This window comes from Panthera tigris, chromosome C2, assembly GCF_018350195.1.
Source record: "Panthera tigris isolate Pti1 chromosome C2, P.tigris_Pti1_mat1.1, whole genome shotgun sequence".
In the NCBI taxonomy this organism is placed as follows: domain Eukaryota; kingdom Metazoa; phylum Chordata; class Mammalia; order Carnivora; family Felidae; genus Panthera; species Panthera tigris.
This window is the reverse complement of record NC_056668.1, coordinates 93,000,051-93,023,592: the sequence shown is the minus strand read 5'-3', so window position 1 is coordinate 93,023,592 and position 23,542 is coordinate 93,000,051. Positions and strand designations below refer to the sequence as shown.

General features: G+C 44.0%; 1 protein-coding gene across 10 annotated transcripts in view; it reads left to right on the top strand.

The window, feature by feature from the left end:
- FNDC3B (fibronectin type III domain containing 3B) overlaps positions 1 to 23,542 on the top strand; it is a 434,559-nt gene that overhangs the window by 331,779 nt on the left and 79,238 nt on the right. For all 10 annotated transcript variants that reach the window (XR_006222068.1, XM_042998607.1, XM_042998606.1 and 7 more), the window contains 7 exons: positions 10,668 to 10,792; positions 12,265 to 12,439; positions 14,279 to 14,365; positions 15,754 to 15,892; positions 18,534 to 18,605; positions 20,951 to 21,069; positions 22,794 to 22,899. Coding sequence is in view for 9 of the 10 variants with exons in the window: in XM_042998607.1 (XP_042854541.1) it covers positions 10,668 to 10,792; positions 12,265 to 12,439; positions 14,279 to 14,365; positions 15,754 to 15,892; positions 18,534 to 18,605; positions 20,951 to 21,069; positions 22,794 to 22,899 (823 nt within the window). In the remaining variant the exon portion in view is untranslated. The remainder of the gene's footprint in view (positions 1 to 10,667; positions 10,793 to 12,264; positions 12,440 to 14,278; positions 14,366 to 15,753; positions 15,893 to 18,533; positions 18,606 to 20,950; positions 21,070 to 22,793; positions 22,900 to 23,542) is intronic.

The following is a 23,542-nucleotide window of genomic DNA, read 5'->3' as shown; positions in this document are numbered from 1 at the left end:
TTTATACCCAGCCTGACTTCAAAGAAACCGCAAACTTACTGCTTTATGAATCCAGTTTTAGTTTAATCCAGAATTATGAGTAGGAGAACACAGCAAAACCATGCTTCAATGCTAGATTTCTCAAGGTGAACGTTCTTTCCCACAATGGAGATTTGGGGGTAGGAGTTCAGGAGGGAGGACCTACTGCTTAAAGCTCACTACCCCATCCACTAACCCTCCCTGCCTGCGAGCTAACCAACCCCTTTGTCCTGACCACACCCCTCTTTTGGGCACCTCCAGAGCCACATTTTCTGCCCTGTTGCTTCTCTGCCTGATGACACTGGGGTATCCAATAGGGGGTGGGAGTTTTTCTCTAGAAGCTAAAATGTAGGGATTGAGGACAGATCTCTCTAGGGTAGGGAGGGGCTTTTACTAAAAAGAATTAGTAACCTCCAGTTGACTTGCACATCAATGCCTGCTCGGTCTGTTTTAAGGGATGGTGATCTGGCCTTTTTCTTTTCTTTTCTTTTCTTTTCTTTTCTTTTCTTTTCTTTTCTTTTTTTTAACGAGTAAAAGAACAAACTTCTCAGTCAGATAGGAACTTTCTTTTCCATTTTAGAAAATGTTCAGTCCTGTAAAGGAAATGTGTATGGAAACTTGTCAACAGAGTTTTACTCTTAGATAGGTTTTCGGTTGTACCATATAGAAGCCCTACCTGGTGCTGTGTGGCCTGGAACCCTATTGCTGATATGTCTCAGTCACATGCGTCCACTGAGGGAGACGTGGATTCCGAGTGTCTGCTTTATCTCTTACCAGTCAAGCAAGTAACTGAGCCCCCAAATCTTAGCTTCTCCACTCGAAATCAGTGTCCGTTATCCCACTGGGGTTCGGTGGGTTAACTTGGGCAACAGCAGATGCAGTGTAATGAGTATTTCATGTCCCCTAAGTGCATATTAGGATCTGGGGCAGGAAAAGTCAGCCGTTAGAAGGACTGTATGAGGGGATTATGACATTCTTCTGTGGAACTTTGAGGAGCCTTGAGGCTAGTGTCTCCAGTTTGAACAAAACAAACACGGATGTCAGTGCTATATATAGATGTTAATTTGCCATTAGCTTGGCTTCCGGACATGACATGTAGAGAACATATGAAAGAACCAAAAAAATAGCTTTGTGGGGATGTGACTAGTACAGTTCCCAAGATTCTTCCTCCCATGTGACTCAGCTAGCCCAGATAGGAATTTCACATGTGGCCATCCTGGTGACTAATGAGCCAACACAGCTGCAAAACATAGGCGACTAAGAATGACATAAATGCCACAGAAATCAAGGAAGTATAATTTGACGTAGAAAGAGCAGAAGAGGCCAGCAGCAGGTGGAGCCGACAAAGCCCCTGGGGACCCATTATCGAGCCAAACCACGCTCAGCAGTCCTGTTGCAGAAACCTCATGGAGCTGACAACAGGCCATAGATTGTCGCTTCGTAGACACCTAGGTTAGGAAGAGCCAATTTAGCTCATTTAGGGATTGAGCTGGCCCCTTAGCAGGTGTTTGGTAATTAGTTTACTAAAAACATTACTTCTTAGCTTAGGTGTCGCACAATTAGCACTGATAATCTTTCAGAATGCTTCTTGGCACCAGTGAATTTGCCCATGGCTTCTCTGGTTGGACAGACAGCCGTTCATGGAAGGTACTGGAGCTTCAGCAAGCACAGTGACTTCCTGGGTCTCCCACAGTGCGGGAGAGAGCCCCTGAGAATCCGGCCGACGCTTTCTCCAAGGTGCCGCACTGCTTTGGTTGCGTAGCGTTGGTGCAGTGAGAAAACTGGTTTGCATTCCCCAGGCCACCGCCCCTGCCTGACTGAAATATAAGGGAAGCTGCCACTTGCCAGGCCTGTGTGCTCTTTCAGTCATTCTCGGGGAACGCCCTCATGGAGATTGCAGAGTGGGGTCCCGGGATCATGTGGCACTCGCTCCATCACAAACCATCTTTCACACAGGAGCCTTAAGCCCAGTCAGTGACCTGGCAGAGTAGTAGTGTTTTGCCACATCACAGACCTTCAGTGCCACACCAACGGGTGGTTTCAGAGAGCCAGGGGGGCAGCATCCTCCCCTGTAGGCTCTGTTGGTGGGAAGTAGGCCAGGATAGATGTAGAACTCAGAGGGGCTCGTGGGTACCAAAGGCAGAGCTAAGTTAAAAGGAGCCCTCACTTTTAGAGACCTCCGCCCCAGATATCTGCACACCTGAAGCAGATTCTGTCATTTGTCACGTGTGCAGGATGGGTTATTGTGTGTTTGGGGAGCAGACTTTGTGGACAACTTCTGGCTGCTACTAAATGACAAATCCCTTTCTTGGTCCGTGGCACCTAATTTATCAACTCATGTTTTTCATGCTTGTTGGATGCCAGCTGGAAGATGACTGCCTTGTGCCTTGGCCAGGTGGATGGACTAAGTCCGTCCATGCCGTGGTTCACGCGTCTATACTACGGCAGCCTGTCCTACAGTCACCCCTTGCTACTTTCCTTTCCCTTCTCTGGGCCAGTGGCAACCTTCTGGTCTTATCAAAGCACTGGACATTCAGATGAGCCTCCATATTGGGAGGAATATATAGGAACGTTTTATTCCTTGGATTCAAATCAGAGGACCTGCTGATTATCCTTGACTATTTCAGGGACCTAAGCCTCTCCCACTAATAGAAACATCTAGTGTGCCAAGGGCTGAGATGCATGCAGTATTTATTTAGTAACATGCAACACAAACAATCCCACCCCCCTTTTCTTACCCGTGAAAGTAACTCTGTGCCAGTGTGCTCAAAATGAAAGAGCCATCACTGAGGGGAGAGTGAGGTTTGGCACGAGGAACCTTTGAATCCACCCAGATGTGGAGCGTCTCTACCCCCTGTTAGGAACCCCTCCTTATATATGGTTATGCTGAACGCATACACGCTCTTTTATTTCTCAAGCCAACATTTATCTTTGATGTTGCCTAGGGCCGGCCAGTGCTGGCACGACTTCTAAATATAGACGTACTAGCAGACTAAATCTTTGAGGCTGGCAGTAGTTCAGTTGGCCAGCGCAACTTTATTTTTTATTTGATTTATCGTTGCCATTTTTGACAGGTTGGACTATGCTGTTACAGAGAGTGCCCAGCCCCAGAATCATTCGGCCCAGGTCTCGATCCAGCAGCCCTGGGCCACGAGCACATGACAACCGATAACCAAGTTCATGTAACTTCTTTAGCAGGCAGTTAGTTACCAAACCTGGTAAGAGCAGCTCAGCTCCGGAAGGCAGTGGGTGCGGCTGTGAAAGAACCTGTGAGACAAGGAGGTCGATGGAAAGAGGCCTAAGGTTAAGAAACATGAGGAAGAGTTCTCATGACCAGAGGGAGGTGGTTCCCCATGGATTCTAACGCCCTTGTGGTGGCCGCTCTGATTTCCTTGTGCCAGGAATCAAGCTGTCTTAAAGAGGAACAGGAAGGATCTTTTCCAATCTATTAATTAGAAGGCAATTGAAAATATCAGCCAACTTCAGCTAGTAGTGCCAGTGTGGGGAATACAGGCTCCCAGGGTTGTTAGTGCCAGACTAATTGGAAATGTTAGCCAAAGCAACCACATTCCCCACAGTCTCCAGAATTACTCTTGGCAGAAAAATACTGTAGCCCGAATTAATTGAGTTAGGCATAAGTTATATGTATAGGATCAGCCGTGGATGTGTTAAATAAGCTCTTTTTAATGGGAAACCAACCCATTTAGAGGATTCATCTTCCCAAGTACTGAGGGCAGCTTTATGAAGACACGGAAATTAATAAAGAAGGAAAAGTGACTTGAAAAAATAGTTGTTTTCAGTCTTTTAGTTACATAGTTCTACAAATTAAGAGTTACTTTTAAACATATTTTAACCTTAAAAATCAGTTGCATTTTATGAAATGGATCAAATGCCTTTTATTTAGCAGTTTTTAAATAAGCAGACCCATCTGTAAATTGACATCTCTACTGGAACTTTATTCCATTATGGGTTTGTGAACAGATACCACAGAGAGCTGGAAACCTAGTACCACGTGGTGGTCATCTGAAAGGTTTTTTAATTTGTTCACTCCAGTAGCTTTAGGCTACACCATACCTGAACCATCCCCAAAAGACTGTTGCATGTCTATATTTTAAAATGTGTCCGGGGTGCCTGCGTGGCTCAGTTGGTTAAGTGTCCAACTCTTGATTTTGCCTCAGGTCATGATCTCACAGTTCCTGAGATTGAGCCCCGTGTCGGGCTTAGTTCTGACAGCGCAGAGCCTGCTTGGGATTTTGTCTCTCCCCCTCTCTCTGCCCCTTCCCTGCTTGCACTCTCTCTCTCTCTTCTCTCTCTCTCAAAAATAAATAAATCAACTTAAAAAAAATCTCCCAACGTTTCTCTACAGCGTTTGGGATAGTATTAAAAATCTTACGTCAGTCTAAAATATAACGCTGTACGGTGTAGTAACCGCATTGCCCTTGCCTAACAATTTGGGTTGACTTTATCATCTAGGAATCTGGTTACAGTTTTAGCTGCCACAAAAATTCTTAAAATCTTTTCAGAGGCCTTACTTTGTTGGATGGCTTTGAGGAAAAAAGGCATGTACCAAGTGCATACAGAAAATAGAACCCTTTATTCAGTCAAACATTTGGGTTCTAGCACGCACCTTCCACTCCCTTACCTCCTAGCTATTTATGGCATGAGGGGAATTTATGAAAGTTCTGAGAAACATCATACTATTAAACATATATGGACATCAAAATAGATGAGTGCATAACACTCATATCACAAGTTCATAATATCGCATAACAGATTACCTCAAAACTGGATGGCTTAAAACAATTACTTTCTTAGGCTCATGCGTTCTCAGTTGGGAATTTGAACCAGGCACTGGGGGAATGAAGTATGTGTTCCACAATTTCTGGAGCTTCAGCTGGACAGAGAGGCTCATTGATTGGGATCTGGAATCTTCTGGTGGAGTCTTGACTCGCTAGTGGTCACTGCTGGCTTGGATGGAACGTCATCTGGGGCTCCCTTGCAACATGGCAGCCCCAGAGGAGTCAGAGTTGCGAAAAATGAGTCTTCTGGGGAAAAGACAGAAGCTTTATCACCTCTTCAGACCTAGCTTTGGAAGTCACACAGCTTCATTTCCACTCTATTCTGTCAGTAGCAAGCGCGTCACGATGTCACAAGCCCACTCAAATTCGAGGGAAAGGACCGTAGACTTTCTTAGTCATGCAAAACCATTCAAAACCTTCTTTTCCCCTTGTCTTTGTATAGCACATACAGTGTTTCAGGTACTGAGTCCTAAGATCGTCAGATACAAGGGCACAGACTTTGAAGGGCAAAGTCTTGTTCCTACCTCTGCTTCTCTTCCAAGTGTCCTGGGAAGAGGGAGAAGGAAGGCAAATATGTACCTGGGATGCAGTGGTAGGTAGGACGGCACTCATCCTGGCACCGGGTACAGTTCTGGTAGCCCGGAGGGTGTGGCTTGGGGGCGCTCAAACACTGCTCTTCTCAGTTAATAGATGGAAGACATCACCGCCTGCTCCCTTACTGGTAAGGACAGGGAACCCGTGAGATGAACAGTATTCCTGCCACAGGTGTCACCCTTGAAAAGCAGGACCATGTGTCCTTTTCCCTTGGGCGACTCACACGAGGTCAGCAAAATATTTAATCTGGGGGAGGAGATAATTAAGAAATATGTTACGATTTTATTAGCTATAAAATTTAAAATTTTTAAAACTACAAATTAGAAAGAAATGGAAAAATATTTAAGTAAATAGTAAAAGGGCAGAAGAAAGATCAAATAGGATAAAAGAGACTATGTTCCTTAAAATATTTAAAGCCTTTTACATTTATAATTTATCTCCAAATTTTATCTTGCAGAATGAAAGATTTCAGAAGGCACGTCCTTTCCCCCACTCCTCCCAGTGGCTAGGGGAGTATCTTTGTCCCTGAGGTTATTAACACATCTTGAAAAGAACATTTCCAAGGGTGAACCATTCTCTGCTATTTAGCCACATAGGAGTCCACGTTTTCCATGTTCCTCTATGCTTCCTTCTCTTATCCCTGCCCGTTCACAGTCTGGCATAATGTTGGAGGCTATTGACAGTTGACATTCTTCACAAGTTAGCAGGAACCTTATAGGACCTAGAAGAACATCTGGACTCTGATTATTATTAGGACTTGTAACCAAATGTGTGACCTTTCTAAAAAGTGAGTGCTCTAAGAATTCTGAGTGTTACAAGACTGACACTTTGCCCAAAGATGGTGCCTCTCTTCAGTATGTGAGTCTAAATGGAAAAGAGACACTTGCTCACCCAGGATGAGACAGAGAAGATGTCCTGTGAATATCTTCCAGGTGAGCTCGGTGGTGAAGAGAGGTGCAGTGGTGCAGGGCATGGGCTGCCTACGACATGCTCGAGGGAATGGGGAGTAAGCCGATTCAGTGGGGTCTCGAATGTAGATAATATGCAATGTACTTCAGTTTCATCGGTAATAAAGAGGAGGTGAGGCAAAACTGAGCAGCTCGGGCCCAGGGAAGGGCTGATTTGACATATTCTGTGTACACACACCAGCTTGCTGGCCTTCTGGAGAGCAGTTGTGACCGGGAATGGAAGACAAGCGCCCTGCGCCCCGCCCCCTAGGAAACAGTTCCATTTGTCTCAAGGCCATGGATGCCGATTGGGTGCTCTCAGGTGGGGTCTGGGTGTGGGATGATGATAGATTAACAAGAACTGTGGATCAGGTTGTATGAGAAGAACACTCATACAGAAATAGGAAGGTTGCTAATGCCACACCCCATGCCCACTTTGAGGGTCTTAATCAGCACAGAGTGGGTTTGTGCTCCAAAATTCCTTCACATCTAGTACAGATGAATCTTGTCCTTGAACTCAGTTGCGCTATAGAAACCTACATTGGGGCATGCCCAGGATTCTGAAATGGAAACAAGCCAGGGAAACCTGAAAATATGCCCCTTTTGGTTTGTGGACACCGGCAGTAGAAAGTCAGGCCAGAAGGTGGCTAGCGATCGTATCGCCTCGTGTCAAATATAGCTTAGTGCCTAGATCTGTTCTAGAATAATGAAGGGTGTGGGCTTGAAGCCTCCTTTCTGCTCTTTGTCTAATTGGAGTGAAGTTTTCTTTCCTTGCTCAGAGCAGGAACTTAATTGCTCCTCTTGGGGCGGTTCTGATCCTGTTTGTTCACATGCTGCATGATCTCCCCACAGGCAGAGAATCGGGTACTGGTAGCAGACACGTGCCAGCCCTTCCCTGTAGACCAGCCACCACCCAGGCCCCGGCTCTTCCTCTTCCTCTGTGTGACACAAGACAAGGCCAGGGCCCCTGAGGTCCCTACTGCCTGTGTCTGATCAGATTATTGACAATAGACCTAAAAAGTGACTAGAGCTACTCCTTTCTGTCAGGACTGTCTTTTAGTAGGGAACTTCGGACAAGGCTGACTTGAAATGATTAAAAGTAAGCTTCCAAGCAAAGCTAGTGTATCTCCGTAATCTTGTGTAGTTTAAATTAGGTTTTATTAGAAAGGGTCTGTGTTCCAGAGATCATAATCTCTCAGAACCATTTGGAGCCACACTACCTATAAAATATCAAAGTTATGACTTTCCATCTGTAAAACTTCCCTAACAGTGATGCTTAGACATATCTAATTTCTGATAAACAACGATAAACACCCACATTACCACCCCTATCAGTTCATCTGAATCTCTGTGTTCTAAAGCATTATCTTTTTTTTTTTTTTTTTTTTTCTTAAACCCTATTCATTTCTGTCAACAAAAAGAGCTGGGTAATATTTTATTCACAAATGCTGTTTGCAACGTGGCCTCCTTCTTGGTTTCCAGACAGATTCTCCACATCACCTGTACCTTTGGACATGTTTTTCCTCCAGAGCCCAAGCCCCAGAGCTCTCTGAGAGCCTGGCACAGTCTGTCCCAGAAGACCACGGGGATGCTGTCTCCCATGGCATTCTCCAGCTTCGCTGGCTAACCTCTCAGCTGTAGTTCGCTTTTGCTTTGCAACAGCTTGTGTGAATATCAATTTTTTTCTTCCCAGATATCCCTTTTATATTAAACTCCATGTCATACATGAGTATTTCCTTTTACTCAAAAGCTTCTCTCATGTTTGAAGTACTTTATTCACCTACTTTCCCTTATTTTTGCTTATTCTCAATGACTTCTAAACATTTACCAGTGAGCCTCACTTCCTTCATTCTGTGAACTATGTGTACTCTTACCCCTTCGGACTCTACAGATAGTGTTTCTAAAACTTGTTTCTAAGGTTCCAGCAACTCTGGGTCTTCTACAGGTTGTTAAGGACCATGCACATAGTAGCACATCTTGAAAGGTGGAAAATTTGGTGTCCTCTATCTAAACAAGTTGGAGTTTATTTAGCAATTGTGCCTGATACTGAAGCAGGAAAAAAAAATGTTAGCAACATAGGGAAAACGTCTTGAAGGCTACAGAATGCCTCTTCTAATTCTTTAGTGAGACGCAGTGCTGTGGCCCTTTAAAAGAAAAGTCTAGTCCCCATCATCCATCTTTCCCATTCTTTTTTCTCATTTAAGCCGCAGACAGTCCGGCTTTTACCATATTAAAGCAAATCAACCTAGTAAGGAACAGACTGGCTTTTATTTACTGGCTATAGTTCTAAGCACCAGAAATGGGCAAAGGAGACCAAACAAAGAAATAGGAAAAATGAGGCATTGAAAGGGAGCCAGCATCGGGGTTTGGAAGACATGAGGCTTCCGTGGCGGCAGGATGTGCCTTTCTTGCACTGTTTACTCTGAGCTCAGAAATAGAGGAGGAAAGAAGGTAGATCACACTACAGCTCAAAGTGGATACAAAACATACCAGGGTGTGCAAGGAGTGTAATCAGACACTGGATGTAATTATGCAAATGTATGTATGAACGGTTTTTCTATGAATACATCGTCTGCAGCAACCTTAACACTCAAGGTTAAAGTAAGCATAAGGGCATGATAGGCCAGCCACACAGTGACTTTGCACAAGTAGCAGCTGAAAAATGTTATGCCTTACTGCTTGCATCTGAATGTACTTTGAAACCTTGATAATATGAACTTTGAATCTTAAAGATTAATAGGACTTCCACTCCCTTCCTGGAAAGGGCATCACCTTGCTCGGGGAGGGGAGGCTGGGGAATTAAGTCTGAGGATGAACGTGCCAGGGTTGTTTTTTAATCTGTTCACCCTCGTGACACTTCAAGCTAGTTGTATGTTTATTTTATTTTTAATTAAACTTCACCTGGAATGTGTTTCAGTGGTAAGCATTTGGAGGCCCGCTTCGAGGAAGGAAATGCTTAAATTTGCTTAGGAGGAAAATGTGCTTTCATCTTTCTTTATAAAATAAATCGAGAACTTCAAACATTTCTGAGGGCCCTGGGCCCAACCGTCTGATTAGAATGCTAAGATCCATTCAGTGTTAGCATGTAAAAGGTTTTCTTTGTGTGAACATAGATAAAATGCCGTGGATTATAGGTATGAAATATTTGTTCTACTATATGGCTGATATGAGGATTCCATGCCTGAGCATGGGTCAGGGCAGTTAAGTTTTTTTCTTTTACGTCTATTAAGACAACCTACTGGAGTGTTTTCGTTTTACTTCAAAGAATTTGAAGCATCATGGAAGACTACAAAGGCATTAAATATATATTTCCAGCCTCATAAGAAACTTAAGAGTAGCGATAACACATAGAAGTGAATTCAGCCATTGTTCCACATGCTTATCGGACTTTCAACTCTGCAAGCAGCGATTGAGCTCTCTGATTGTCCAAAACACTGTTACAAGGGAAGCAGATATGGGCAAGAGGATTCAAAGGCATATGACCCATATTTAGGGATCAGTGAGAAATAGCTCACCATTGCAGGAACGCAAGTGTTCAAGAGTCGGGGGGCAAAGTGGGAAAGGAGAGGGCTGGGGAGGGCTTTTCTAGCCACACCAAGCCGCATAGACAGATCTTAGGTGCTATGTGTCTCCAGAACTGTCGATCCCCGCAGTGAGGGCAGACTTGCTCTTGGTTGGTCAGATTGGGCACTTTGACCAACCCAAGTGAGGAAGATCTTAGAAAAGGTGCGTTGGGGTCCCTGGGTGGCTCAGTCAGTTAAGTGTCCAACTTTGGCTCAGGTCATGTCTTAAAGTTTGTGGGTTTGAGCCCTGTGTCGGGCACTATGCTGACAGCTCAGAGCCTGGAGCCTGCTTCAGATGCTGTGTCTCCCTCTCTCTCTGCTCCTCCCCCACCCACACTCTGTCTGTGTCTCTCAAAAATGAATAAATGTTAAAAAGAAGGAAGGAAGGAAGGAAGGAAGGAAGGAAGGAAGGAAGGAAGGAAGGAAGGAAAGACGGAAGAAATGGTGCATTGCCTCGTACCTGAGAGAACCTTTTTTATTTTGTTAACCAAAGCCACTTTAGAAGGACCACAAGTACAATGTGTTACTTGTCTCAGTTACAGCCTCTTCTGTAGTGTTTCATGTTAAGGATGACATTTCATTGTCATGTGCTTTATGTACAAAGGAACACACCCCTAGAAGCTTTCCTTCTGCTGGTTTTGTTCATCCAAACCAGGAAATGAAACAATTGTTCAAAATGCCTTCCTCATTTTCCTACTGTATGCTTTGTTTTTAATCGTGTACGTTGTTGTACTGTTTTCTTTTAGGGAAAAAGAAACAGCGGTTTCAGACAGTGCTTCTTTGGAAGTCAGAAGCACTGCAAGTTGACAAAGCTTTGTCCGGCCATGGGGTACACGTTCAGGCTGGCTGCTCGGAATGACATTGGCACCAGGTAGGATATTCCCTCGCCCTCATGCCGTTAAACGTTCCGTGTGGTGATTCTGTGTCTTCCTCTCATGTTGCTGGAAGGCATGAAGACATCCACCGCCTCCACACTGGACCGATTTGAGATTTTCCTAGAGGGAATCGAATGAGAGGGTAGAAGGCTTCCCCGGAGGTGAGGAGTGCTGCTGTGTGGCCTCTGTGTGGTCTCACACGCTGTAATGCAAAGGCCCCACTAGGGGTCTCTGAGAGCCAAGATGAAGGCAGCAGTTTAGGTTTTGAAAGAAATACCTCTTAAGGCGTTTTTTTTCAGAACACGCGCTGTTTCCTTCCATCACTTTAGCGAGCTACTTGTTCAGCTGCCTTTTCCAGTTGTATCTGAGGTTGCCTGATAGAGAGAAAGGGGTGCTGGGCCAGCCATTGTCGTCAAGCCCTGGCAGATACTCACAGGATTGGAGAAAACCTGGACCGGCCAGGGCACCACAGCTTGCCTCCAGGCTGCGGAAGAAAGGCAAGAGCAGGTGTCCAGTGGAGCGTCTGTGGATTAAAGACGCTTTGAAAAGGCCATATTTCAATTGCACTTCCTGGGTAACTCTTGATTAAGGGAAAAATCCTTCATCTTTCATCACTGCTCATTGAAAATCTTAAAGGTTCAGCACATCATTGGTCCCCAAGCTTTTTTCCAGCCTCAAGAACATCACAAGGTTTTACAGCCCTCTCTCCCCACCCGTGATAGCTGTTGCATTTTTAGAGTCTACTAGTTGAAAAAGTCATAATGATAAAGGCTTCAAGAGTTTGTAAGTGAATTGGAAGCACCCACAAACTTTCAAAAAATAGCCCCGTCTGTATTTGTAAAACATGTATTTCATCAGCAGACAATTCTCTGTGCTCACACTGATTTGAAGGTTCCTTGGTAGCTGTGGGTCATAGCTTAGTAACACTGCACAGTGTTGTGCTTTCTGCTGGGTGCTTTCAGGGAAATCAATTCTTAAATATATTGTCCTGTGATGTGGTGTGCTTTTTTTAGTAGCAGAGTGAAGTGGGGAATCAGGCAGACCGAGAGTTGGGGTAGGGGATATCACATAAAGGATACTTGCCTTCCTTTGTTTGCTGAATCTGTCATGCCCCGGCCTTTCCAACCCAAGCAAGTCGGGCAGTAGGTAGGCTCATCCTTCCTCTTTTAAAATGCCAAGATTCCTGGAGCACCTGGGTGGCTCAGTCGGTTGAGCGTCCGACTTTGGCTCAGGTCGTGATCTCACAGCTCCTGAGTTCGAGCCCCGCATTGGGCTCTGTGCTGACGGCTCAGAGCCTGCAGCCTGCTTCGGATTCTGTGTCTCCCTCTCTCTCTTCCCCTCCCCTGCTAGCCCTCTGTCTCTCTTTCTCTCAAAAATAAATAAACTTAAAAAAAAAATTTTTTTTTTAAATGCCAAGACTCCTCACATGTTCCTAAATGTGCGTCTTACCGGGTTTCTCTCTCTGTAGTGGTTATAGCCAAGAGGTGGTATGTTACACGTTAGGAAACATCCCTCAGATGCCCTCTGCACCAAGACTTGTTCGAGCTGGAGTCACATGGGTCACGTTGCAGTGGAATAAACCAGAAGGTTGTTCACCTGAGGAAGTGGTCACCTACACCTTGGAAATCCAGGAGGATGAAAACGTAAGCTTTGTAGATTTTGTACCCTTGCGTGTGTTTTGTGTAAGTCACGTTGTCGTTAACGTAACAGGACACCATCAAACTATGTTCAAATTACGTTTGGTTCAAAACCAAAGTCTCAATACCTACCACTACCATCACCGGCAGCAACCTGTCCTTCCCACAGTCATCCCTGTCTCAGTGACATTCCTGTCCTTTTGTTCGGGAAAGCCAGAAAATTCGGAGTTGTCCTTGAACCTATCTGTATAATCAGTCGGCAAATCCTTTTCAATCTTGCTTCAAAAATCAACCAGAAATCTGGCCATTTCTTAGTATCTAAGGCTACTATCCTTTCGCAAGCCACCATTGTCTCATCCCTGAATAATTGCAGTGGTCTCTAAGTATTTTCCCTACCCTCCTCCTTCTCATGCTATAGTCTGTTTTCCACACAAAGCCTGAGTGATCTGTTCAATAGAGTAGATACTGTCGATGTTCTGTCTAGAACCCTTCCTATCTCTGGGCCTTCACCTCAGAGCCCTTACAATGCCTATAAGGTTCTTTGCTATAGGATTTTTCTTTAATGTCCTTGTTTCTGCCCTTGTGTGTTTGAACGCAAGAGCAAGCCCTAGCCTCAGGGCCTTTGCAGTTTCTATGCCCTGTAGCTAGAAGGCCCTTCCACTTACCTTTGACTCTTTTCCCTCATTTCCTTGAGGATCTCTTCTCTCACACGTCTTCTGTGGAGAGCCCTCCCCTGGCCGCCTTGTATAACAGTACTATCCAGTAGAACTTTCCACAGTGATGGAAATGTTCTGTGGTTTGTGCTATCCAATAAAGGTAGTGCCTAGTCACACATGATGATTGAGCTCTTGAAATATGGCTGTGGGGCCAAGGAACTGAATTTTCAACTGTATTTAGTTTAAATTTAAAGACCCCACGTGGCTGCTTTAGTTAACCTGCACAGCTATAGAGTAGCACCTCACTAGATCCGCCCCTCGGTCTTTTGACCCAACTTGATATTTTGGGCCACAGCACTTAATACCGCATAAAATGCTTCATAGTTAGATCCGTTTCATTTTTTAATCACTTTGTCTACCTGGCATGTAAGTTTCTTGTGGGCAAGGCTTTGCTCTTGGACAGTGCTGAACCCCTAGAACGTGGAAGGAAGCCTGATGCGTAGAAGGTGCTCGGTGATATTTAATGATTGAGTGGATGGACGGATGATTGAGAATACAGTTGGATGAATTCAGTACATTCAGCTTTTAGTGGGATATTTATCCTCTTAAAAGGATCATGCCTTTCCCATCCCAGGTGTCCTTTCTTCCTTGGCCAGAAGAGGACACTGTGTGGTCAGAAACCTCAGCCTCTGTGTATCACATAGCCCATTGCAGCTGGACAGCGAAGACCGCAAAAGAAGAGGCTTTTTTGATAATAACGTTAAATACGTATTTTTAAAATGTACACTGCTTTGTCACATCGTACTACTTGGTGGCTTAATTCTTTATTGAAAATACTTATTGAGGAACCTTTCCTCTGTAAGGAAAGCATATGGTGGCATCCATTCCAAAGCAAATTTACATCCTCTCAAAGAGAGAGCATTGTTCTCATTCATGTTGCTATTAGCCTCACAAGAAAGTTCTACAGACCCAGCAGAACCTACAATGAAACAAGATTATTTTTTTTACTTGAAGCTGGAGCACGGTACACAGCACCGTGGACTCCGGCTCCCCTTTCTGCCGTAGCCGCCAGACAAACCTCTGGCAGCCGGTGGTGATGGAAAGAGGCGATAGAAACATCCCATACACAAAAGTATTTAATGCCCAGATTTCATGATACTGATGTCTCTTTCTGGCTTTGTTTTTGCAGGATAACCTTTTCCACCCAAAATACACTGGAGAGGATTTAACCTGTACTGTGAAAAATCTCAAAAGAAGCACACAGTATAAATTCAGGGTGAGTCAATCATTTTGGTACCTGAACTGCTTAAAAAAAGAAGCAGTTGCATGTTTTACCCATTTACCATTTCAAACGGACTCTGTCCGTTAAGAAAATTTTTAAGTTCCCTGCACTTTACATTTTTAAAATGACACAAAATGCACACCATACTTTAATTTTAAACCCTAGTTTTGAGAGAGAAAGCTACTGTCGTGTGCTGTAACAAATTACATTACAGCATGGCCAGATGCCCTCACCCAGGAGCACCCAAACTGAATGCTCAGTGCACCTGTCTCTCCCCCACTTTTTGATGTTTCTCCTTTTTATTAGATTTCTCTTTCACTCTTCCTCTTCCTTTGCTCTTCTGCCCATTTCTTTCCTTTTGTCTTCCATTACCCACTCCCTGCCTACTTAGGCTTTGCTTTGATGGTTAACAACCACTGTTAATATGACCATAGGACTTTGTGTTGTAACGAGAAACAAAGCTTTGCAGCTGATAAGAGAGGAAAAAAAGCAGAGATATACCTGAGTGGCTCAGCTGGTAGTGCATCCGATTTAGGCTCAGGTCATGATCTCGCGGTTCATGAGTTCAAGTCCCACGTCAGGCTCTGTGCTGACAGCTCAGAGCCTGGAGCCTGCTCCGGATTCTGTGTCTTCCTCTCTCTCTCTGCCCCTCCTCCTGCTCTGTCTCTCTCTCTCCAAAATAAACATTTAGAAAATAGAGAGAGAGGAAAAGCAGTAGATAGCATCCTTTGCCATGGCACCCTTTATTGATCCATGCACAGCACTGGGTTTTCTGATAGGACTGTGTGCGGTTTGGAGAGAGAAATTTATCTTTTGATTCCACCCTTCCTTCTCTGATTTGGAGGCCAAATGATGTAGCTTGGCATGTAGTAGTCATTCAGTAAACAGTTGTTAGATCACCAAGTGAAGTGTGTGACTATTTGAGGAAAATGAGTTTCTGATATTTAACAAACGCTTGCTATTTGGTGCCATGAGAACATAGGTAGGTATACTGCTAGCATTTCTCCACAAGGTGGCATTGCCCTACTCTGAAATAAGTAAGGTTATTTTTACCTGCTTTCCCCTCCCCCAATTTCTTCCTACAAAACAATAAGAACTAGGTGGTAACATACTGGTTTTATGTCTTCTTGAAAGGGTAAAAAATGTCTTTAGCTACGACCCACCTTAGTGTTTTACTTGTAATTGTCAATAGCTAACTGTACAGAAAATAAGCACCCCATAAAGGAAATAACTTGTAAATCAGTTGTTTGAGATTGAGAGAGAGGAGAAATGTCTGTCTGTGTGAATTTACAGATGCCTTGATCTTGCCTTGGTAAAAAGTTGCCATTTCTTCAATACATGACATCTAGAGCATGTTCATATTTTTTTCCGTGGTGTTATAGCTGACTGCTTCTAATGTGGAAGGGAAGAGTTGTCCAAGTGAAGTGCTGGTGTGTACGACGAGTCCTGACAGGCCCGGACCCCCCACAAGACCCCTCATCAAAGGACCAGTTACATCTCATGGCTTTAGTGTCAAATGGGGTATGTTTTGCTACCATTGCTGTTGCTTGTTTTTGATAGATTTTTAAAAACTGATTTCAGTGGTGACAAACCGGAATAAGAAATAAGAGGTATTATTTGTGGGGATTTTACAGATTTGGAATATATGTATGAGAAACATCCAGAGAATTCCACTGGAATTGTCCATTTTACGAGCATTTTACTTTACGATTTTTCCTGTATTGTTTTGCCTCCTATACTTTCATTGCTGATTTGAATGTAGTAATCTCTGAATATGTATTCATTCTTCAGTAACTTGCCCTTAACAATGGTAGTGATATTTAATGTGAAAAATGGATTTATAAAATTAATATTGAGAATAAATTTCAAACTTTAGGTATGTCATCTTAAGTAAATTTTGACATACAGAATGTTCAAGTTAAGAACTAGGAAAACTTTCGTTTTTGTTGTTTGTGTGTAACCAGAAGTTTTGAACTTCAGGAATTTTTCTTTTTTCTTTTTTTAAATGTTTATTTATTTTTGAAAGAGAGAGAGCACCCATGAGTGAGGGAGGGGCAGAGTCAGAGGGAGGCAAGAGAATCTGAAGCAGGCTCCGGGCTGTCCCAAAGCCCAACATGGAGGTCGAACTCAAGAACTATGAGATCATGACCTGAGCCGAAGTCAGATGTTCAACCAACTGAGCCATCCAGGGGTGCACCCCACTTCAGGAATTTTTCCTGTTGAAGTTCATTAAATGGTGTTTGAGGGTATCTGGTGGAAGGATATTCTGGCTCACCTCTGCAGCTCGGATTATTTCAATGAAGTGAATGCCTTTAGAATGTTATAAAGATTTGCAATTATATGTAAAACTGCTGGGATGTGTATAATTATCACTAATGTGTCATAATAGTATTAGATTCCTGAAAGACAGAAAAAGGAAAAAGAAAAGGATTTAATTTTTTTATTTTTTTATTTTTTTTTAATGTTTATTTATTTTTGAGAGAGACAGAGTGCGAGTGGGGGAGGGGCAGAGATCGAGAGGGAGACAGAATCTGAAACAGGCTCCAGGCTCTGAGCTGTCAGCACAGAGCCCGATGAGGGGCCCAAACTCAGAAACTGTGAGATCATGACCTGAGCCGAAGTCGGAAGCTTAAGCGACTAAGCCACCCAGGCACCCCAAAAAAGAGACTTAAAATAAGATTTTACCTGGCAGCCAGGTCATATAAAGGGAATTTAAAATACTGTTAAAGAGGCTCCTGTCTGGCTTGGTCGGTAGAGCATGTGACTCTTGATCTCAGGGTTGTAAATTCAAACCCTGTGTTGGATATAGAGATTATATAAAAATAAAGTCTTAAAAAAAAAAACCTACAGAGCATTTTTTTTTTAAGTTTATTTATTTTGAGAGAGAGCAAGAATGAGGGAGGAGCAGAGAGAGAGAGAAGGAGAGGGAGAATCCTAAGCAGGCTCCGCATTGTCAGCACAGAGCCCCACGTGGGGCAGGAAATCATATACCATGAGATCGTGACCTGAGCCGAGATCAGGAGCCAGACACTTAACTGACTGAGCCACCCAAGCGCCCCAACACAAAACGTTATTAAACTGTTATTGGAGGTCAACCATTGAGACATAAAACTGTTTCAAGTTACCTAATAATTTTGAGGCAGAATTATTAGGATATCTATTTCCTTGGAAGATGGATGTGATTAAGAGAAACTGTAAAAATCTAGGTGTGCTTTTCTTGCCGGATCGTGAAGCTTTTTCCTCACAAAATCCTAGAAAGTAAATGTTTACTTTCATTAGCTATATGCTGTAATATTTAACTTTGTAATTATTGTTTTAAATCTCTTACTGAAATGTGTATACGTTCATGGAAATACCAAGCAAAAGAAGGGCCATGAAGTTCCTAAGTCTGTATCTAAAATAGAGACATGGCAGAACTGATGGTAGAGGGAACTTCTGCATAGTCTTAACAAAATTACAATGCAAGGTATTTTGCTGCTCAGAAAAGAAAACTCGCCGACGGAGTTAGCAGTTGAGTAAATACCCACAGTCCACAGGGCTCTGGTAATAAGCCAGCACCCCTTCCTCAGACCACCTGTCTGGTGCGTTCTCGACTCACAAATTCGGTTGCGTATCAGATTCCCTTGGGATATACAGTATGCTTAGTGGCAAACCGTGATGGAACATATTTATTACGTGTTGATGTTTTGTTTATTTTATCAGTAAATTTTGCACTTCTCTTTCCTTCCCTCTCCATCTCAAAAGAATCCGGTCACTGGTAATCTAAGTGAGGTAAAGAATAAAATAAATAATAAAAGAGTTACATATTTCATCTTATATAAAAATTATTGAATGTTAAAGAGCAGGCTTCAGAATTCTCAAAGTCGATTTATTAACTTAATTCCTAGAAAAATTAATTCATAGTTTGAGTTTTGCTCATGTTTTGTTAAATAACTCTGACGTTTCTAGACCTAAAAATTCGAATAATCTGATAGCACTCAGGGCTTCTTGGTGGTTTTGTTTGTTTCTTTTGTTTTTCAAGAGTAATACAGTAATTATTATACCTTTTGCTTAAATTCAGAATTAAGGAGTATAATGTGACATGTTTTCTGTCTTCTAATGATATTTGTTAATAAAAATCTATGCCCTTTCATAACTAATAAGGCATTTGCTTACTCTCCAGATCCTCCCAAGGATAATGGTGGTTCAGAAATACTCAAGTACTTGCTGGAGATTACTGATGGAAATTCTGAAGGTGAAGTTTTAGGAAATTGTTTTCCTCAAATCCAGTACCAACCTCTACTTTCTAACATCCTAAAACATCTTTATGGTAATAGCGGGAAGCCATCAATTCTACCGGTAGTGCCATTACAACAGATAGACCGTAATCACATATTTACAGTTTTCTCTTTTACACACAGCATCAAGGATCAGAGTATGCTTGAAATGTACATTTTTATCATGTTTTTAAATGTTCCGTGTCCTTTCTTTAAGCCAGAGGTCCTAATTAATCGAATAATTAAATTTTCATCCCCTGTCTTGGCACACGTTCGCTGAAAATTCTTACGAGCAGAGGGAGTGGCAGAAGCAATCAGCAGGAAGGATAAGGTGGAGAGAGCAGACGATTTTGGTAATCGACAAGTTCCCACATACAGCGATGGCAAACAAAACATCGTATTATCGGGAGAGAGTGACAGCGTCACAGTCCCACTTTCCTGACAAGTTTAGCAAATGTCTTTCCATCTTTGTGACATCTGAGTCAGACTGTCATCACTTGTGCACTATGTGGGTTAAAGTAGTACAGTGTTAAAGATCAGATTCCTTAAGAAGTGCCTTTAAAAATACTCGATCTTTTTTTTCTAATAAAACTCATTAGGCTTTAATAGAAAAAAAATATAGCCGTCAGAACTTTTATTTTTTTTAATTTTTTTTTTAACATTTATTTATTTTTGAGACAGAGAGAGAGTATGAACGGGGGAGGGTCAGAGAGAGAGGGAAACACAGAATCTGAAACAGGCTCCAGGCTCTGAGCTGTCAGCACAGAGCCCGACGTGGGGCTCAAACCCATGAACCATGAGATCGTGACCTGAGCCGAAGTTGGATGCTTAACCGACTGAGCCACCCAGGCGCCCCAAGCCGTCAGAACTTTTAAAATGACGTATCTCACCATTCTGATAATCCCCGTAACCATCCATAACAGTGACTTTTGCGAACAAGCCGGGCAGGCGTGTGCTGCTCTTTTACCCTCTGCTTGTGGTGACCACCTGGAGCTCGGGTTTTAGAGCCGGTCCACTTCTATTTTGAACTAAGAACGTAAGAATGCTTTGAGGTGGGCACAGCTGTTCTCATCATAAAGTCCTCTTCTGGGCTAAAAATTTGATTTAGTTTTTTACGTTAAAAAAAGCTACCGAAGAGAGAAGGCAGGTGTCTGCCGTGGCTCCTTGTGAAAGCATGTTTTCCATTTTCGTGACTCTCTTGACCACTGATGATATCAAATCAAACTAGACGCCGTTCTCTACTGAAAGTTAACAGCTTTGCCAGCACATAAAGTGGGTGATTAATTGAATCTTGTCAGTCATCCCTGTTCCCATGTGCCTCTTCCCAGGTTTCTAGCCAGCGATGTCCTAATAACGCTTTTTAGTATCCACCCACAGCCCCCACAGCCCTGGTGCCTGTGACTTCATTGTAAATCTGTCCTAATAAGTGGCCGAGGGAAACTTACTTTAGTAAAGTGTCTTGGGTAATGGGGAAAAATATTTTCCTGGAAACAACTTCATGGAGAGAAGGCCTTGGTGAAATAGTCCCCCAGACGTGTGGCTCTGTAAGGAGAGCAACACAGAGGAGGGAAGCCTGCAGCAGCCCAGATTTGCGAGGCAGGCGGCCGGGGGAAGCGGCCCCCGATGATTTGTCCCTGGTGGCGTCAGCCTTACCGGGCAGTCAGACTGCTGCAGTGGCCCTGCTTACTTTCTTTAGTCCCGAGAAGTGGCCAGATAACTAGGTCACCTGAGTGCTTCATCTTTAATTCGTCACCCTCCCCGCCATTTTTGTCTCTTACGTGAGCTCTGTGAAGACAGCAGGCTTTTTCCCCGAAGGACTCTGTGCATGACGGGGAGATTTCACCCCCTGTGCCCTCCAGCACGTGAGAGCAGGAGGGACTCTTGAGCATGTCCCAGACTGACCAGGAGCCTCCTGGCTGGGCAGCCTTCCCCTACCCAGCTGGCCCCCCAAGGCCTTCTCTCACCACAACCATCCCACAGCTCGCTTGACCCCGTGCTCTGTCTCCGCCCCCCCACCCCCCATGCCAACGACGGGTTTCTGTGGTTTCCAGCATCCGAACCTCATAGCAAATATAATAATGGTGGTATTAAGTACTCTAGCCTGCAGTACTAAGTATGAAAAATGACTCCGTGTCATTTTAAATATTTAACTTTGGGAAGGGAAGGGAGAGAGGGCCCTTGGCTATTTAAGAAAAGAAAAAAAAAAAAAATAGGAGATGCTGGTTTTCATGGAAACCGCTTAGAGCTTGTTCCTCTCAGGAATGGCTGCTACTGTTCCGCGTTTGCAAGAAGCACAAACTCACACACAAGTCTTGTTTTACAGCGAGCCAGTGGGAGGTGGCATACAGCGGATCAGCTACAGAATACACTTTCACCCACTTGAAACCAGGCACTTTGTACAAACTCCGAGCATGCTGCATCAGCACCGGTGGACACAGTCAGGTCGGTTTTGCCGTGGCGTGAAAGTAAAACCTCTTGGGTCGGGTTCAGACAACCACTCTGTAACATCACAAGGCAATTACTCTCTTAGAATGCATCATCACAGCACAGCCTGCCACAGGGTCACATCAGGAAATGAAAACAAGAGTTTTTTCCAGTTGCGTTTTTGGAGGACATGAAAGATAGGCCCGGGTGATTCTCAGCTAAACTGTGGAATTGTCAAGGCGCGTTTGTCACTTAGTTATTTCTGGGAAGACTTTGGCATGATCCCAGGTGACGGTTGAAAATTGAGTGTTGTCCGGAATTCGTCTTGCTAAATAAGAAGAACCTGAGTTATTGCAGTGCTAGAAAAGCATAGAATTCAGGGTCAAAAAGACGTGACCTCCTGCACAGCTCTGCTGTTACCAAACCTAGCAGTTTTGTGAGAACAGGAGATGTGCCTTCCCCAAGGTGCTTTACTGCCATCTGCTGGAAAAACCACACAAATCTATGACGACTGAGCTGAGTGACACCATTGCAGTTGTGCAGTGCCCAACTTACACACCTGTAGACAGCAGCATATCCCTTGCTCTCCACTCTTTACTTGACCTGAGATCGGCTAACATGTCAGGAGCCTTGGTTTCGACCACACAGGGTTCTCATAGGCTTAAAATAACCTCAGAAATACACAGGGAGTGCTCTAGAGATCAGATACTAACTGGCTGTAACACGCATTCAGAAATGAATGAAAGGCAAGATGGTAAAAAGCCATTTTCATCGTAGGGATGTTTCACATCATGGTTTGAAACCATTAATAGTGAGAGACGGTAGCTTATAGCTCTGTGCTGGGTTTATGTTTCACAAGAAGACTTGCCGTTAGGGTGCCTGGCTTTGCAGTCAGCAGTCAGCACACCTCCACTGGTGTCCTGTGTTTTTCTTCCTCCCGCAAGGATAGCAGTGCCGTGATGTATAGGCTACCCACATAGACAGACTGTGAAAAGAAGGTCCAGTTAGACCACCGTCCAGCACCAGAGCTCTCTGTAGTGCTTCCCTGGGTGGGCTGTCCCCACATCCAAGCCCCAGAGGGTCAGCAGGCACCTCCTGTGTGAGGCGTGGCACAGACGTGGTGCTGCTTGGATGTCTAGGATACCTCTCCCCTGCAGCACTTCTTCTCGGGGAGAAGGGAGCAGTCTGGCCAAGCTGCAGAGTTGCACCTTGTTTTCTCCTCTTGCAGACAGTCGACTTCCACATCCCCAGCCTTGCACAATCAGCTCCTAAAAGGAGGCCCGCTTATTTTAGCATTAAAAGAACCTGCCGGTTAATGTCAGACTCAGTTGATTAATTCTGAATTTATTTGCTCTTCTGCCCCCGTATGTGGATGGTTTCACCGTTTATAGCACCATTTAAAAATGTCATCCAGCTGTTGTTTTGTGTTCTCTTCTGTCCTCACGACAGATCTCTCTAATTTTGGCTTAAAGGAAAGCAGTTGTGTGCTTAGAATACACAACCCGTGGCTACGAATCTGACTTCATAAATAAGCATTTTTACCAGTGCCACATGCAGTGTATGTTCACACCTGACACGCACACGAGAGAAGACCCTTCTGCACAGAAATCAAGTGTGCACATTCACCATGTGATCCCCTTTGGGCAGCATGTTCAGTTACAGGGTAGGATCTGCCTGGGATGTAGAGGTCTGGTGAATTCACAGTAACTAAGAGATGGTTCTCTCCGGTGTTTCTCCTGCAGTGCTCTGAAAGTCTCCCTGCTCGCACACTAAGCATTGCACCAGGTCAGTGTCGACCACCGAGGGTTTTGGGTAGACCAAAGCACAAAGAAGTCCACTTAGAGTGGGGTGAGTGAACAAATCTTCACGTTGACATTGGCGGTTGGGACAACTGGAGGTGGAATTGCAGATTTCATGCTTTGTGATTAAGTTGGCAGTCTGCTAACGACCGTAGTCCTTCGTGTTGAAAATGTCCGCTGTCTGTCTGATGTGTGTTGGCTTGGGTTTGTGTTCTGCGGCACGCCGTCGCTCATCCTGAGGGAGCTACGCTCACTGGGCATTCTCTGTCCTTCGGAGGACACTTGCCTAGAAAATCTTGCACAGCAGCCAGTCTTTCCCAGGAGTTTTTCAACTCTATTCACAAAAGCGAAGTGGCGTGCAATGTAGAGATTAAAGCGAGAAGTGGCTCGTAAGGTAACCTCTGATTCTCCTCGTCTTTTGTCACATGTGGGCCCTGGCACTTTGCGGTATGGATTCGAGCTGTACAAGCATTTCCTGTTGTGACAGCAGTTTGCAGCATGTAAACTCGCCAATACAAACCTGCAGAACTCCATCAGACTGTTTTTTTGCCACCACTCGTGTGTGCAGCGTCATAAAATATTGTGCCAACCTTGGGTCATTTATCTTGATTTAATGTGGCCTTTGGTTTTAAGTTAGAAGATTTTCTCCCCTCTGTTTCTTCCTTGTCTTACAATGTAGACATTTGCCAAGC